General features: G+C 37.8%; 1 protein-coding gene across 4 annotated transcripts; it reads right to left on the bottom strand.

Moving 5' to 3' along the window:
• Nucleotides 1-3394: 3394 nt before the first annotated feature.
• LOC121969083 (filament-like plant protein 7) lies at nt 3395-9033 on the bottom strand. Of its 4 annotated transcripts, none has more exons than XM_042519010.1 (6): nt 8913-9033; nt 7024-7090; nt 6710-6842; nt 4298-6623; nt 4149-4209; nt 3395-4074 (listed from the first exon to the last, which is right to left on the bottom strand). In XM_042519010.1, the coding sequence occupies exons 2-6, from the start codon at nt 7075-7077 to the stop codon at nt 3655-3657; spliced, it is 2994 nt and encodes a 997-aa protein (XP_042374944.1). In that variant the 5' UTR covers nt 7078-7090; nt 8913-9033; the 3' UTR covers nt 3395-3654. The 4 variants fall into 4 exon arrangements, with proteins under 4 accessions (XP_042374944.1, XP_042374951.1, XP_042374957.1 ...); XM_042519017.1 differs by having other exon boundaries at nt 8896-9027; XM_042519023.1 differs by lacking the exon at nt 8913-9033 and adding an exon at nt 8785-8866.
• Nucleotides 9034-14869: the final 5836 nt, after the last annotated feature.

Below are 14869 nucleotides of genomic sequence, written 5' to 3'. Positions count from 1 at the left end.
CCTACGTACAATCCCTGTCATACGCACAATCAGCATGATAATACAAATAACCCGGCAATCCCTATAATACATACTCTACACGTGTGAACATAGTAAAGTAGATATCAAAAGTAGAGACTGCATATGATATAAGTAGAAAACCTCAAAGATCAAGCATAAGCATCAAGCATGAAAGTGACAAATGAACACGATATAAGGAAAAGCAGCCTAAACCATCACATAATAACCATGCACTAAGCTCAATAAAAATCTACATAGAGCCAAGGAAGAAATACCCGCCTTTATACGTAGATCGTGTCCGGAAATCCCACGTCGAGACGCTCGTCCCGAATCCAAGTCCTGCGATCAATAATATATTTAGCTAATTACATAGATAGCAATTAGCTAAATAAACTCCCCAATCTAATTAGGGAAAACCCTAATCAAACATGATTATGAATTAATCCCCCAACTAACCTTAACCATAATACAACCTAATTAGATTAGGGTATACATGATGCATCTCCTAAAATTCCTCCAAATCAACACATCCTTTAATCCAATAATAAATTTATTCTCTTAATCACCAATCCATCATAAACTTTTCTAAATCCATAAATCACTATTAATCCAACTCCTAAAACTAAACATAATCCACAACCATCAATTAATCCAATACATTAATCAATTTCTACAATTCATCTCCACTAATCTAAACAAATATAGATATGAAATTGATCTTCAAAACTCACCTAGACCCGGAAGATCAAGTGGTGATCCACAGCCGAAACTATACTTGCTGTCAGAAAGGGTGAGTAGTGCTAGGCAGAGCTATTGTCATCTCACAACTCCTTACAGTGAATGCCCACTGTTCTAGCAGCAACTCACAACAATTGGTGCCCGGCGATGATGCTGCCAGCGCGAACAGAGGAGACAAGAAGACTCAAGGCATTCCTTCAAACACCTGTCATGCACAAGCAATGTCACTACCCTAATCAACACTATACAAATCAAACGCTAAAGCCTAATGCTAAGGTAACCAATTACCTTCAAGATTTCCGCAAGGCAAAGAATCACTGCCGAAGATGGAAGGAAGTGGGAAGCTAGGGCTCGGGTGGAGGGTGATGGCGAGCGCAGATTCGATGCGATCGACGAAGATCAAGGGCACGGATCAGCGACAAAGGGGAAGAACGGCGACGGCTGGTCGAAGGCGAAAGAGGAACATCGCTGGTGCCAACGGTGCTATGGTGGCACCGCGTGATCGGAGGGAAGGTCGACGGCTAGGGTTCGGCTCTCGCCTCCCTCCACCGAGGAGTTGCCCATGCAAATGCGACGACTCGGGAGGGAGAACAACCACCAAGCACGCTCAATCGACGGAGGAGTTGAGGTGCTCAGCAGACAGAGGGTCGACCGGCGGTGTCGACGATCGAGACAGAGGAATCACCGGCGAGAGAAGAAAGGGTATTCGCGTCGGGGCAAAAAGAAAGGTCGGAAATCGACGAATTGGGTTGGGGAAGAATAATAAGAAAATGAATTTATAAATAAAACATTTTCTCTCTTAAACTGATATCCCAAACAGGTTTTTACTATACCCCGAATTTATCCCCTCAAAACGGGTCATACAGACTCCGTTTAAATCTCAAAAAATCTCTGCTCATGTACTAATAATAAACTTTGTAATTCATCAATTGAAAGTAGACTTACATCATTTGCTTCTTCAATGGCACAAATTTTGATGTCGATCGAAGAATTTTTTTGATGATGAGAACATCCTCTGTCTTGTCGCCAAGGATCCGTATTTTGTTGACAATTACTATCGTTCTTGAAAAATAATCTGAAATTGATTCTCCTTATTTCATTCGGAGCATTTCGAATTCCAAACAAAGTGCTTGAAGTTGCTGCCTCTTAGCTCTTATCGTACCTTGATACTTCTTTTTCATAGAATCACATATATCTTTGACAGTATCCTTGTAGCGAATGGTTTCCAAGATTGAGCGATCAATAGCTTGGAAGAGATAATTCTTTGCTTTAAGATCTTTCAATTGCGCATCCGTTAGTGCAACACCTTCTATCGGTTCTTCTACTCTAAAAATCACGACCGTCCAATATTCTTTGGATCTTAAAAAATTCTCCATGAGCATGCTCCAATGGTCACAGTGACCATTAAATCGAGGAATGGCAAGTTGTACAAAATTTTCGGAAGACATAACTCTCTTCGAAACCTCACTCTGATACCGCTGATAAGAAAATTAGACGCGTCGAGGACACAAGGAGGATAAAAAAATAAATTCTTCACACACTTTCATTGATCATTACATATCCTATTTATAGGCTAATACATCACATATTAAAAAAACTCACTAACTCCACTAACACCACAACATTAACCACTATCCTCCACTACTAACTCAACTTGCCAACTCATTGGCCCACTAACACAATATTACAACCATTACCCTATTATTTCTCTCCACTAACTCAATTAAAACATGCCCACTAACACACTAATTATATCAACATACTTTGCTCTTGTATCTGCAGTTGACGTTTCTGTTTTGTTTTGATGTTGGCTCAACTCTTGTTTGCTTAATGGTTTCATTAGGTTTCATAATGATTGCTGTTATTGTTGCTTTCTGTTGGACAGTTTCTTGCAATGCAGTAGTTATCTTAGGTTAGATTCCTGGTTTCTTTTAATTCCATAGTTTAATCGCAATGGCAATATAGGTTTCAATGGGTGCAGTAGCTTAATTTAGGTAGATTTCTTGTTGTCTTCATTTCCATGAACTGAACTGAAATCTTAGTATAGAGTTTGAATTTCCATCAGGATCAGTTTTTAGTTCTTGGTTCCAATGTTGAGTTAATCAGAAAACCCCCCGTTTGCATTCTTGGTGAGAAATGATCCGAATCATCTCTATTCTACATTAGTATAGAGGAGTTTGGTACTTAAATTATTTGTAAACGTGTCACGACAACACGTTCGATCACCATGCAGCATTGTTTCCATGCTCCTCATGCGACTCGACTTTCCAGCATGGTTTCCAAGCTCCTCATGCGAAGTATTCCATACAACTCTCCCCTCTGAGTACTCTAAGCTCCCTAAGCTCCATATGTCAGAATTCAATCTCTTGGTTCCCCATTCTCCTAGCAGTCCAATTATTTGTGGGCCAATATTGGGCATAATCCCCTCAGAATCTACAACCCACAATCCCTAGGGTCCCAACATACTTACAACTTAAGGTTTGAATGTGGATCCTTTATAAATACACAGTGCCCAATAACTCTAGTGCTTAGATTTTGAATGATGATCCTCTATAGATGTTAATGTCGGCGGTGGACAACCTCCATTTTAGATGGAGACATCCACCTCAAAGTACAGCGAGGTGGTAGATTTTCACCGCATCAATCACCAAGCAACTAAGGTTTCACTCTCATTCAACATGACATTATTAGAAATTGTACCAGTGGAAATTACATACAACATTAACATGCATTTGCATGAATGCTTACACCACATCGACCAAACTAGAAACAAGGAAACCACCAATTCTACATACAATATCCCACCTGGTTCCATATCCCTTATCACCATCACTAAAAGTTACACTAGCAACCAAAACTACTCTGCCATTTGTTTCTGCTATTTGTGAAGTTTCAGGTTTTACTACTAACAGGTTCTCACTGTTCTCTCCGTAGCAGCAGTAGCTTCCTCAGAAACATACCCCTTCCTTTTTGTTTCTTCGGTACAATCATGAGCATTTCTGAATCAGTCCCACCTATGTGATTGCTAGTAGGTGACTTCACTTGCAATAGATCTGTGATACTTTTTTCTGAACCTTTGTTCAAGTATTGGTCATCAGAAGCTACACCTGTTGGTGGTTTGAGTGCTTCAGCAGATAAGATTTCCTTCATGTTTGGCAATTGCAACATTATCTGATCCTCTTCTCTCATGTGATCGACTAACTGAAGCCTATGTTTGGATTTTGCAGTGGCAGGCACGTCTTGTGGTGAGGCCAATGCTTTCAACTGTTTACCCAGGTTTACCATCGTTTCCTGGCAATCTGCAAGCTTTTTGGAAGCTTCAGCTGTATCGCAGTCCTGTATGATCTTAGCGAAATAAGTAACTAAAAAGCAATTTAAGAGTGAGCCAAACCATGATCTTATACACTTACCGTCTGAATTTGCTTGTCTTCTAGTTGCAGGGCATAGCTTGGAGTTTCGTTGGATGAGACACTGTGCCGCATCGCCAAAAATTTCAGAAGACATTGGTTAGCCACAAGACTTTTTAGAACAAAACTCAAAACTAAGAAATACTTCACACCTTTCATTCTGAAGCTGCAATTCAAGACATGTTGCCTCTAATTCCTCACAGCAATTGCTTTTCTCTTTCAGTTGAACTTCAAGGATCTTCGCAATTGAAAGCTGTGTCCCAAGATCTTCATTAATAAATTTTTGTTTGATAATCTGGTCTTCAATCTGCCCCTTGGATTCCTTAAGTGCTGCTAGTTCTAGTTGTAAATTGGAGACGTTCACTTCTGACTCCCGAAGTTGAGCTGTCAGCATTTCATTCTTATTAGTGAATGTTTTCAGCACTGATTCGAGATCTTTCCTTCTAGACTCCACACTCGTGATCTTACCCTTCAATTGCTCATTTTCATCTTTCAGTGTGGTCTCTGTATCATCCATTCTTGACAAGAGATAATGACGGTGCATTTCATCGGTAACATGTGCTTCTTCAATTGAATCTAACTTATCCAACTCTTTAGATGGATATACCACAGCTTTGAGCTCATGGCTAGTGTTTAATTTGTCTGCATCCAAGTGTTTCCTTATCGTTGCTTTCATGTCTGTAACATCCTGAAGAGAAAAACAATGGTTTACAATCCACTCCAGAGTTGAAGCTACTTGAGCAGCAAATTGCTCGAGATCAACCTTTCTGCACTGCAATTCATTACACACCGAAACAAAATTCTGTAGAACAGCAACTTGCTCAGAATTTTCCCACAGAAATGAGCAGGCAACATATCCATTTGCCAAAGGAGATCTTTGAGCTATAGAATTTGCTTTGGCATCACCAGAAGACATCTCCATTCCATTGCTTTTGGTAATTTTCTGAATGATTCCTTCAACCAATTCAATAAGTTTACGAACTGATTCTTCTAAGTTCGACCGACGTGGTTGGGTCCTGCTTTTGCTATCGAAATGATCTCCCTCAATAGTATAATTCAAGTCATCCAGGGCGACTCTAACATCATTAAGAATGGCACTGAAACTTTTTTGCATGATATGATGCTTTTGTATGATGACCCTCAGAATGTCCTGAAGCCAACTTGGGTGGTTTTTGAATGATGTGTACCTCAACTGAGTCTCGGTGTTCACATCCTTAACTGGAACCAACTCCTTGCCTGTTGCTTCTGATAAATCAAGTCCTGCACAAGAGTCCTTAGTCGTAACACATGAATTATTATCTCCAGACACACTCAGGGAACTTTCAAAATGTTTGTCTAAGGAAACAATGGCGAGTTTCTCCATCTCAACAAAGTCATCCATCAAACTCAATTCTGATATTCTGGCATTTCTGCAGGATGATGCGGCTGGTTTTCCACTTTTAAAGTGTTCCAATTCAGAAACTAAAGCAGAAGCCCATGATTCAGCACAGCTAAGGATTTCATCATTTGCACCATGCTCTGAAATTGAAGAAACATGAAAGTCACACGACAATGGGCTGCCCTTTGATGGCTCACAAACTTGTCCTTTTGAGAATTCTTCGAGTTGTTTCTCAACCTGTGATAGCTTCGATGTGGTACGTGCAAACATGACTCGTGATGCCTGAAGTTCATTGTTTTTCTTGATCAAAGATTCTTTGAGAATCTTGTTCTCATCTTCAATGGCATGTAGTCTGTTGACAAGTGAAAAGGCACCCTTGCTTGATGCATCATCGTCGGAGACAATACTCTTCGAGCTGAAATCTTCACTCATGAAACTCGACCTTTTCTTCCTTGCTTCAGTGGAATTATTATTATCCAACACTTGAACCTCACTTCGCATTTTAGCTAAAGCTGTTGGTCCCGGAAGTCTCTTCCTGACCATGACACGCAATCTTTGGCACTCCGTCTCAAGCTTAACAATCTTCTTGACATTCTCTAGGTGTTGCCTATGGGCAGCATTTGAGGATCTGTTAGTGTAATCCCTCTCCTCATTTCGAATCTCAATCTCTTTCTGAAGCATGCACAGCTCATACCTTAGAGAAGCATTGAGTTTCTCAGATGAATCTAGTCTACTCATCACTTCTGTGAGGTTTGCTTCTACCTTGGAGTTCGACTCACATGCTTCTTTGAATATCTGTTCTTTGGCCTCTAGAATTCTATTCAAGTTGCCATTTTCAACAACTAACTCAGCAAGCCTCTTATTCGTCTCAGCTAATTTATGTTCTAACATTCGGACCTTCTCCTGCTCTCTCGATATCTTTAACGCAGCATTGTTAACAAGAAACTGCTGATCTTCTTTAGTAATATGTAGCTGTTGCATGCATTCTTTTAATGCTATATCTCTATCAGCTACTCTTTCTTCAGCAGATTTCTTCTGGAGTAGCACATCATCCAGTTTTTGCTTTAAAGAAGCGGTTTCTGCTTCTGTTTTTCGCCATCCTTAAATATCAACCAGGAAAAAGTGTTAACATAAGCGTTCTAAGGTAAAGTAAGACATCTCTATGTGAATTTTGATAATGTTCAACCTGCAACTGTTTCCTCAGATACTTTGGTTTGCTTGGCCAAAAGCTCATCTTTAGCATTGGACTCGCGGCGAACCAATGAGAGTTGTTCGTTTAAATCTTCCAAGTATCTCTCTAGCTCAAGGATTTTCTCTTTCTGAATGAAAATGCAAAAGATTACAAGATCGCTTATTTGATAACAAATTTGGAAAAACTGGGAGATACAACTGCTGTTGATTACTAGGAGCACATTGCTCTTGAAGAGGAAGAAGACAAAATGTTGCAAGTTATATAATTGAAGGCTGGTTATTTAAGTGTAAATGTAGATAGTTTCTTACCTCGATATTTTTTACCGAGGACTTCTTGTTCCAAACCCATGTTTTGTTGTCCATGATATTGACAATTCTGTAAAAACATATCCAAGTAAGTCGAGTTCAAGGCCAGGCCATAAGCATCCTCTCTCCAACAAACAAATGGAGAAGGTGCCCTGATTGATCAATTCAATATTCATGAAAACAATTTCGACTAAGCATAACGCGAAAGAGGGATGGCAAACTCTTAATAATAAGAACGATAGGTTCTGTAAAGGGTTAATGGCCATTGTTAATCGTTCGTTCTAGTGTGCATGCACAATCCCACATAAGCCATCGATGTCCATATTGCCATGTCAAGATAATTACACCTGCACTCAAAACTCTGTTTATCCTTAACAGACCTTTTAACCAGAGTAGTTAAGACTTGCACAAGTTGATGATGAAAAAGAAGGTGATTTATCATAAATGATAAAAGCTCTTCCAATTTAAAAACTTAAACACAATTTTTATCATGCCTTCAATCTTTAGCACACTACTAATATAGAGAAATCCTTAAGATGGTGATTAATCCTATTAATGATTTATCAAGTGTTTCTGACAGCACTTGATAGAATCTCACCTCAAATCACACACTTGTAAGACCTGAAATTTATGCTTCTAGAATATAGAAATGACCAACACCACAAGTGCGCATGGTAGAATCTTCATCTCCATTAGTAAAACCACCAAAAGACAGAAAAACTGGCCTAGATAGCATAAAGCTTACTTCCATGGAGAATATCTAAGTTTATAAATATGAGATCACAAATTGATTGTAAACTAGAGGAAAATCTCAAAACACACACACACACAAACATCCCGAGTAAAAATTTATATTTTCGCTACAAGTCTTTGGTCTCACACAACCTCCACCTACAGCATCATTTAGGACTTGGAACACTCTGCTGTAGAGCTATTCATAGCCCTAGCCTTCACCACACAAAACCATGTTGAAAACAATCTAAAATACCTTTTTACTCCTACGGGTGTAGTGCAGTAGTAAAGCATTCAAAGGAGTAATAAGAGGAACAGGGTTCGAATTTCAAATAAGATGAATATTTTGGAGATCAGCTTTTGAGTGTGCATAAGTTGTGCTTCAGATTTACTTGATAGACTAACAAAAGGGAAGGTTGTTTACCTCCAAATTAGTTGGGTGAATCCCGAACACCTAGATTATTAAAAAAACCTTAGCATGGTATATGACCTATTGAGCCTAATATGTTGCTGAATCCAAATATGTCAGTATTTGTGCCTACAAAAAAACAATAATAGATGGTCATTGTAGCCGGGAGAAGCTAACATGGCCTAAATTTTAACTATTGCTGTTCATCCATCAGCACAATGCATTGAATGAATCAGACAACGTAATTTCAGCACCCAACATGGAAAAGTAAATATTCTTCAAACGGAGTGGAGGATGCTTAACAACAGCACAAGAAGACAACTGAAAAGCTCATCCATTCCAGAAATTAATACTGTTCCAGGGACCATCCACACGATTAACACCTAAGGGGACTATCCCGATATTATTATTAGCTCAAAAAGGAGGCAAATTTAGGGCTCCTCATTCCTCAGATGACCCAACCATGCTTCACAAAATCTGTGCATGTTTCCTTGGAAGTGCAAAAAACAGCCCAAATCGATGTAACGATGAACAAGAGCAAATCCAAGATGACTATCCTCAAATAAAAAAAAAACTCGCAAAAAGGGAGCTAAAAACTTTGTCTAGGAAACTAAGACAAACACCATCAAGAACAAGCCGGCCAACGAGTGTTGAAGAAACTCCCAAAAGGAGACAACTTGTGAGAAACACAGCGTGGAACGGAGCCGAATTAAAAGATGAGATTGGTGATGTACGTTTGCGGTTTTCTGACCTCAGAGCTCCATTATCAGCAGGGGAGCAGAAGCGCAAAAAGAAGAGCCTCCGGCAAGGCTAGCGCATGCACAGTGAGGAAGAATGAACCGAGAGCAGAGGCGCTGAAGGTACACAGGTAGTAATGGTGCACCAGCTCAGTAAATACTTTTTTTTAAAAAAAAAACAATATTAATAATATTCGATAAATATATTTTTAAAATATAAAATACCCTTTTCATTAATAGATTTGGAAAGGTTCCACGCGTCGAGTGGGAATTGGTCCCTTTCAGAAATGAATTATGATAACATATTCTATTCGAAGCTATCATATATTGTGATGTCCATCGGCGGTTGTTCATATGTTATGTCAAAATAGGCTAAATGTATCATATTAAAAAAAATATAAAAATATATAATCTAAATAATATTTTTTAAATATCTATTTTAAAATTATTTTAGAGTTAAGGATGATATTAAAAAATTGCAAAGAAGTGGTGATAAGTGCTCACTAAGTTACACAATAAGAGACTATTTTCAAAAGCATCTCATTATTTTAAAGTAAGTAATTAATATAAACTTAAATTAATCTTCTCTAATTAATTAACAAATGTAAGCTAATTACAATCTAATGGTATAATTATTTTCATATCCAATATAAAATTAATTAAAAACTAGATATTTTAATTAAAATATGTTTTATTAATTGCAACCAAGGGTCTTGGTAGGTGTACTATTGTTATCATGTGAGTGATGGTGATAACCAAAGCTAGTTGGAGATAAGACTTCAATTGGAGTCCACACCTATTCAATTTGCTAAAGTTAGAGAGACATATTTGAATAAAAATATTAACTAAAATTTGAAATTATTTTGTTTTCAAGATAAAACTCTTAAATAGCATATATGAAAATAAAATTGAAAATGATGAATATATAAAATGATATATAATTTGCAAAGGAGTATGTGTGTGTGTATGAAACTTTGCAAATCTCATCAATTGATAAGAATGAAGAAAGAATTAGGCTAAACGTCTATCGAATTGTTAGCGAAAGATTACCTACACAAGTAATCTAGATAGTAGATGATTGAAATATACATTCTATCTAAATATATCTAGTAGATATGTCATTTGTTTATTATCATTTCTATCCATAAAATGAGTGAAACTATTTTGTTTTTTTCTTAATTTTATCAAAAATCTAGATACCTTTGAATGTTTGATGACCATACTTATCCAAACCTAATTTTTGCACTATTTTGTGGTAAGCAAGAGGCCGATTGATCTCTACATCGATCGATAAAGTTTGCAAGAGACTCTTCACCTTATAATTGACTCCAAGACTTGATGAATGAAATGCTCATTTATGATTTGGACCTAAATTTCTTAATAATTATTTTTGAATGAGAGTTCTAATAGTAGAAAATAATATAATTTAGAGAAATAAAATATTTACTCCATATTTATATAATGCTCCTCATGTTTTTGTGGGTCTAATGTAGCCAATGGCATATCATGCACAAAATTCTCAACCTAAAGCATGAATTCTTTTCATGATGCTCCACTAACTTTGAATGGGGATCAATTTTCTTTTTCTTTTTCTTTTTCTAAAACAAAGAAAATAATTAATAAAAAAAATAGCAAGTAAAGGTAGTTGCTTGTAGCTTTCTCTTCTCTATATGCGTCTATTCAAATTTGTCAAGTAGTGGAATCAAATCCAAGCATATATTTCTTTTATCTCAAAGAAAAGAAGCATTGCCAAACCCTATGCATAATGATGATAAATGATGTTCCTCGTCCCTAGCTCTAGCACCATGACTCCTCCATGGAGTGACCCCACATATCATCCGAGTTGGTATGTGATATGATGTTTGTCACATGAAGTCGCGGGATCAAAACTCAGGGTAGTTGGGGCGTAAATCCCCGGTCCCTGTGCAACTCACCTCACCTGCCACATGCTCGCTCAGGATGCTGTGATTTACCTCCCTCGTGATGGCCTTGGGTCGGGTGCGGCGGGAGTGCTGGGGGGCGAGCGATTTCATCTTTTGCCACATGACTCCTCCATGGAGTAATCGAGTCGGTACTTACATGAGAAGTCACTTTAATGAGTCTTGGGTTCGAATCACAGCGGCAACAGTGGAACTATCCCGTGTAGGCATCTCTCAGGAGGCCGCTCGGTAGGACAAAAAGTCATTCATAATTTACTTATTTTTCATATATTATGGGGTCGATAGTCGAGGGGCGTTTGGGATCATCATAACTTTATTCCTTTTTACTTATATATATATATAGGGATATAAATGAATCAAGCCATTCGCGAGCTATTCGAAGCTCAATTCGATAAAAGCTCGTTTGAGCTCGTTTAATGAGGCTCGTTAAGATAAACAAACCAAGCTCAAGCTTCGCAGTATTCAGCTCGTTAGCTCGTGAATACGTTCGTTAAGCTCATTAAGTAACTTTTAAATAAAAAAATAATAATTTTGATATTGAATTTATAAATTTTACACTCTACTTATGAAAAATATAGACAAATATATTAAATTTATTTATTAGAATAAAATTATAAATTTTAATAATATTATTATAATTTTCTCTAAATATATAATTTAATTTTTAATGAATATTTAAATTTATGATTTATATTTATTAAGCTCGTTTAGGCTCGATAAAAGTTCGAATAAGCTCGTGAGTCATGAATATATTCGTTAAATAAAACTCGAACTCGGCTCGATTATAAACGAGCCAAGCTCAAACATTTAAGAGTTCGACTAAGCTCGGCTCAATTACACCCCTATATATATATATATATATATATATATATATATATATATATATATATATATATATATAGAAACTAATATATCTGTTTATTCTTATAAAGGAATATTACCGGTCTATATAAAGCCACTAAATATTCATATCAACTGTAATTTCAAATTTTTTTTTTTAAAGAAAAGTTCATCTAGAACAATATGTAAAAACTCAACAATAAAATACAAATGAATGCATGGTTAATATAATCATGCCTGGATATATAATTTTGATTTTTAACGATATTTTAAATTAAGATGAATTGTATGGTATCTCATCTTCGTCTTAAGTAGGTAAGAAAAGTTCTCATACAATTGGAGATGGGATGTAAATAGGGAAGGTTGGAGGTCAGATTCTCAGCAAAAATAAGTCCTCATAGATTTGAAGATCGAATGTAAGGTAGGAAAATTCAAGAAGGCTGAAAGTTGCATTTTTGATAAGAGCACGTCTTTACAGGTCTAGAGACTGGGTGCAAGACAGAAAAATCTAAGAAGATTGGAGGTCAAATTCTTGACAAAAGAAAAGGTATGAGCAAATTAGAAGATCATAGGGAGAATGAAGATGTTGGTACAATTTTTCTTGGGTCAAGGTTGATCAGGTTGACTAAGTTTGAGTTAGCTCAAGCTTGAGTTTTGATGTTTGTGTTTCGATATTTGACAATATATAGATATTACAGATGCAATTGTCTATATGGGAGACTGACGATCAAAGATTGACCAGAAGAGTCAAGTAGGTCAAGATTGACAAGATACTTAACTGGAAAGTCCTAACTGGAGGTTAGGCAAATGCAAGTCTAACGAGAAGATTGGCAGAAGAAGAAAATTCAAGTGGATCAGTGTTGACCAAACACTTGGTGTGAAAGTCCTGGTGAGTGAAGTTAGGCAACTGTAAAGTTCTAGTGAGTGAAGCCAGACATTTGGAAAGCCCTAGTAAGTGAAGCTAGGTAGATGGGAAAAGTCCTGGTGAGTGAAGCTATGTGAAAAGGCTTAGTGAGTGAAGCTAAGCAGTGAGAAAGTCCTGGTGAGTGAAGCCAGACAGTTGGAAAATCCTGGTAAGTGAATCCAGGCAGTTGGAAAGTCCTAGTAAGTGAAGCTAGGCAAATGAAAATCCTGATGAGTTGAACAGGTAGGAAAGTCCTAGTAAGTGAAGTTAAGCAGTGAAGAAGTCCTAGCGAGTGAAGCAGACAGTAGAAATCTAGCTGAGTCAAGGTTGACCTGACATCTAGTGGGTGAAAGTCTAAGTGGGTCATGGATGACCGAACACTTGGCACAATACGGTAAGTCTAAGTGGGTCAAGGTTGACCAGACACTTGGAATGAGGAGAAAAGTCCAAGTGGGTCAAAAGATTGATCAAAAACTTGGTGACGAAGTCCCAACAGGTCAAGGTTGACCAGATGCTAGGTAATGAGGAGTCCCGATAGGTCACCATTGACTGGATGTTGGGTTTGGGAATCCTAGACTTGAGTTAAGCAAGTTAGGGTTAGTCAATCGATCAAGTGATCGATTGAACTAGAGCTTAGTTGATCGATTGGGAGAGTCCCGTGAGCAATGGCAACCATTGATCGATTGGTAGCCGTTCGTAAGAGCACAATATGCTCCCCAATTGATCAACCGATCAATTAGGCTATCCCAATTGATCAGTTGATCGATTGGAGAGGAGTTTTCGCAAAGCACAATAAGTACTATGCTGGATCGATTAGGAAGGAGCCCAATCGATCTCGGAGTCTTCTGTGAGAGCATAAAAGCCATTTAGATCGATCAATTAATTAATCCAGCTACCTCAATCGATCAGTCGATCGATTGAGATATGACCATTGCGTAGGTTGCGAGCTTTAGACAGCTGGAATTGATTGGATCTGATGTGGAAATCGATTGGAAGCATACCTAATTGATTAGGAGCCCTAGATCACAATAGAATAAAGTCATTGGTGAGGTTCAAATGCGCAACTCTTCACCAAACACATATGATTCTTCTCTGACTCTCACTGTCGGTTCTTGAAGGCTCTTAAAACAAAGTGTTACTGCATTTCCAAGCATCAAGAGATATTTTCAAACAAGAAGAGAGAAAGCTAGGGTTTCATTGTTATAAATCTTGTAAGATTTCATTTGTATTTACTTCTCTTTTCTTCTTATTGTATAGAGAGTATTGTATGAGGTTTCTTCACCTTCAGATTATTCCAAGAATAAGTTTTTTCATAGTGGAGAGTGTGCTTGGCATGGATCCTTGAATTAGTTACCTCATCTTGAGATGGATACTAAGTAAATCCTACTTGTTAGCATTGAGAGCTTGCTTTGAATTTATCTATTACAAAATCAACATCGACGGAGCAAGCGAGCGAGCAAGATGAGCTATTCACCCCCTCCCCTCTAGCTCCAGAGTGTCCCAACAAGTGGTATCAGAGTGAGGTCGCTCTTCACCGGACTCATCACCGGAAAGGGCAAAGAGCTAGAGGAAGAAGAAGAAGTTGAAGCCTAAAGGAAACAAAGTTAAAGACTTCATCAACAAGCTCAACTTTAAGATGAATTTCCGAGATAGACTCGGATATGACACAAGGATGCCTCCACACCATTCATATTGACGAGCTTCGATCTTTGAAAATTAAGGATCAAGAATTTCTTGATGGTGGAAATAGAGCAATGGTTTGCTCTAATGGAAGACTTTGAAGCTCCAAGGGATAGCAAAGGCAAAATCATCAAGAAGAGTAATTGGAGGAAGGAACAAATCCAAAGAAGCAAGTGTAAGATCAAAAAGCGCTAGGGGGGTGAATAGCGCTCGTGGCTAATTCGTTCGTTTTAGAATAATCGAGTAAACACGCAGTGGAATGAAAGGAAATCAATCACAAACACCAAGAATTTACTTGGTTCGGAGCCTGTGGTGACTCCTACTCCAAGGCATGTGATCGTCAATCGCTTTCGTTGGGCAATCCACTATCAGTTCAGAAATTATAAGTATAAAAATTGAAGTACAATGATTTATATTTTAAGTGCAATAATAAAAGTATACCGACGACTTTTCAGATCTGGAAGGTCGTGCTTTTGGTCGTCAGAGACGCGTCACTCGGTATTCGAAGTTCGATCATCGGAGTCGTGTCACTAAGTCGCAGGTTTGTCTTGTAGAGCAATGCGCAGTAGAAAGATCGCAAAGAGAAATGTTTCATGCATCAATTCGT

This window comes from Zingiber officinale, chromosome 1B (assembly GCF_018446385.1).
Source record: "Zingiber officinale cultivar Zhangliang chromosome 1B, Zo_v1.1, whole genome shotgun sequence".
Taxonomy (NCBI): Eukaryota; Viridiplantae; Streptophyta; class Magnoliopsida; order Zingiberales; family Zingiberaceae; genus Zingiber; species Zingiber officinale.
The sequence above is the reverse complement of the archived record's forward strand: the minus strand, read 5'-3'. Positions and strand labels throughout refer to the sequence as shown.

Excerpts from the sequence above, each read along its gene's own strand:
- LOC121969083 (XM_042519010.1), bottom strand. The coding sequence starts at position 7,077 with ATGGACAACAAAACATGGGTTTGGAACAAGAAGTCCTCGGTAAAAAAT. Across the intron at positions 6,843-7,023 it reads CCTCGGTAAAAAATATCGAG|AAAGAGAAAATCCTTGAGCT; the intron begins GTAAGAAACTAT and ends ATTTTCATTCAG. Across the intron at positions 4,075-4,148 it reads AAGACAAGCAAATTCAGACG|GACTGCGATACAGCTGAAGC; the intron begins GTAAGTGTATAA and ends AAGATCATACAG.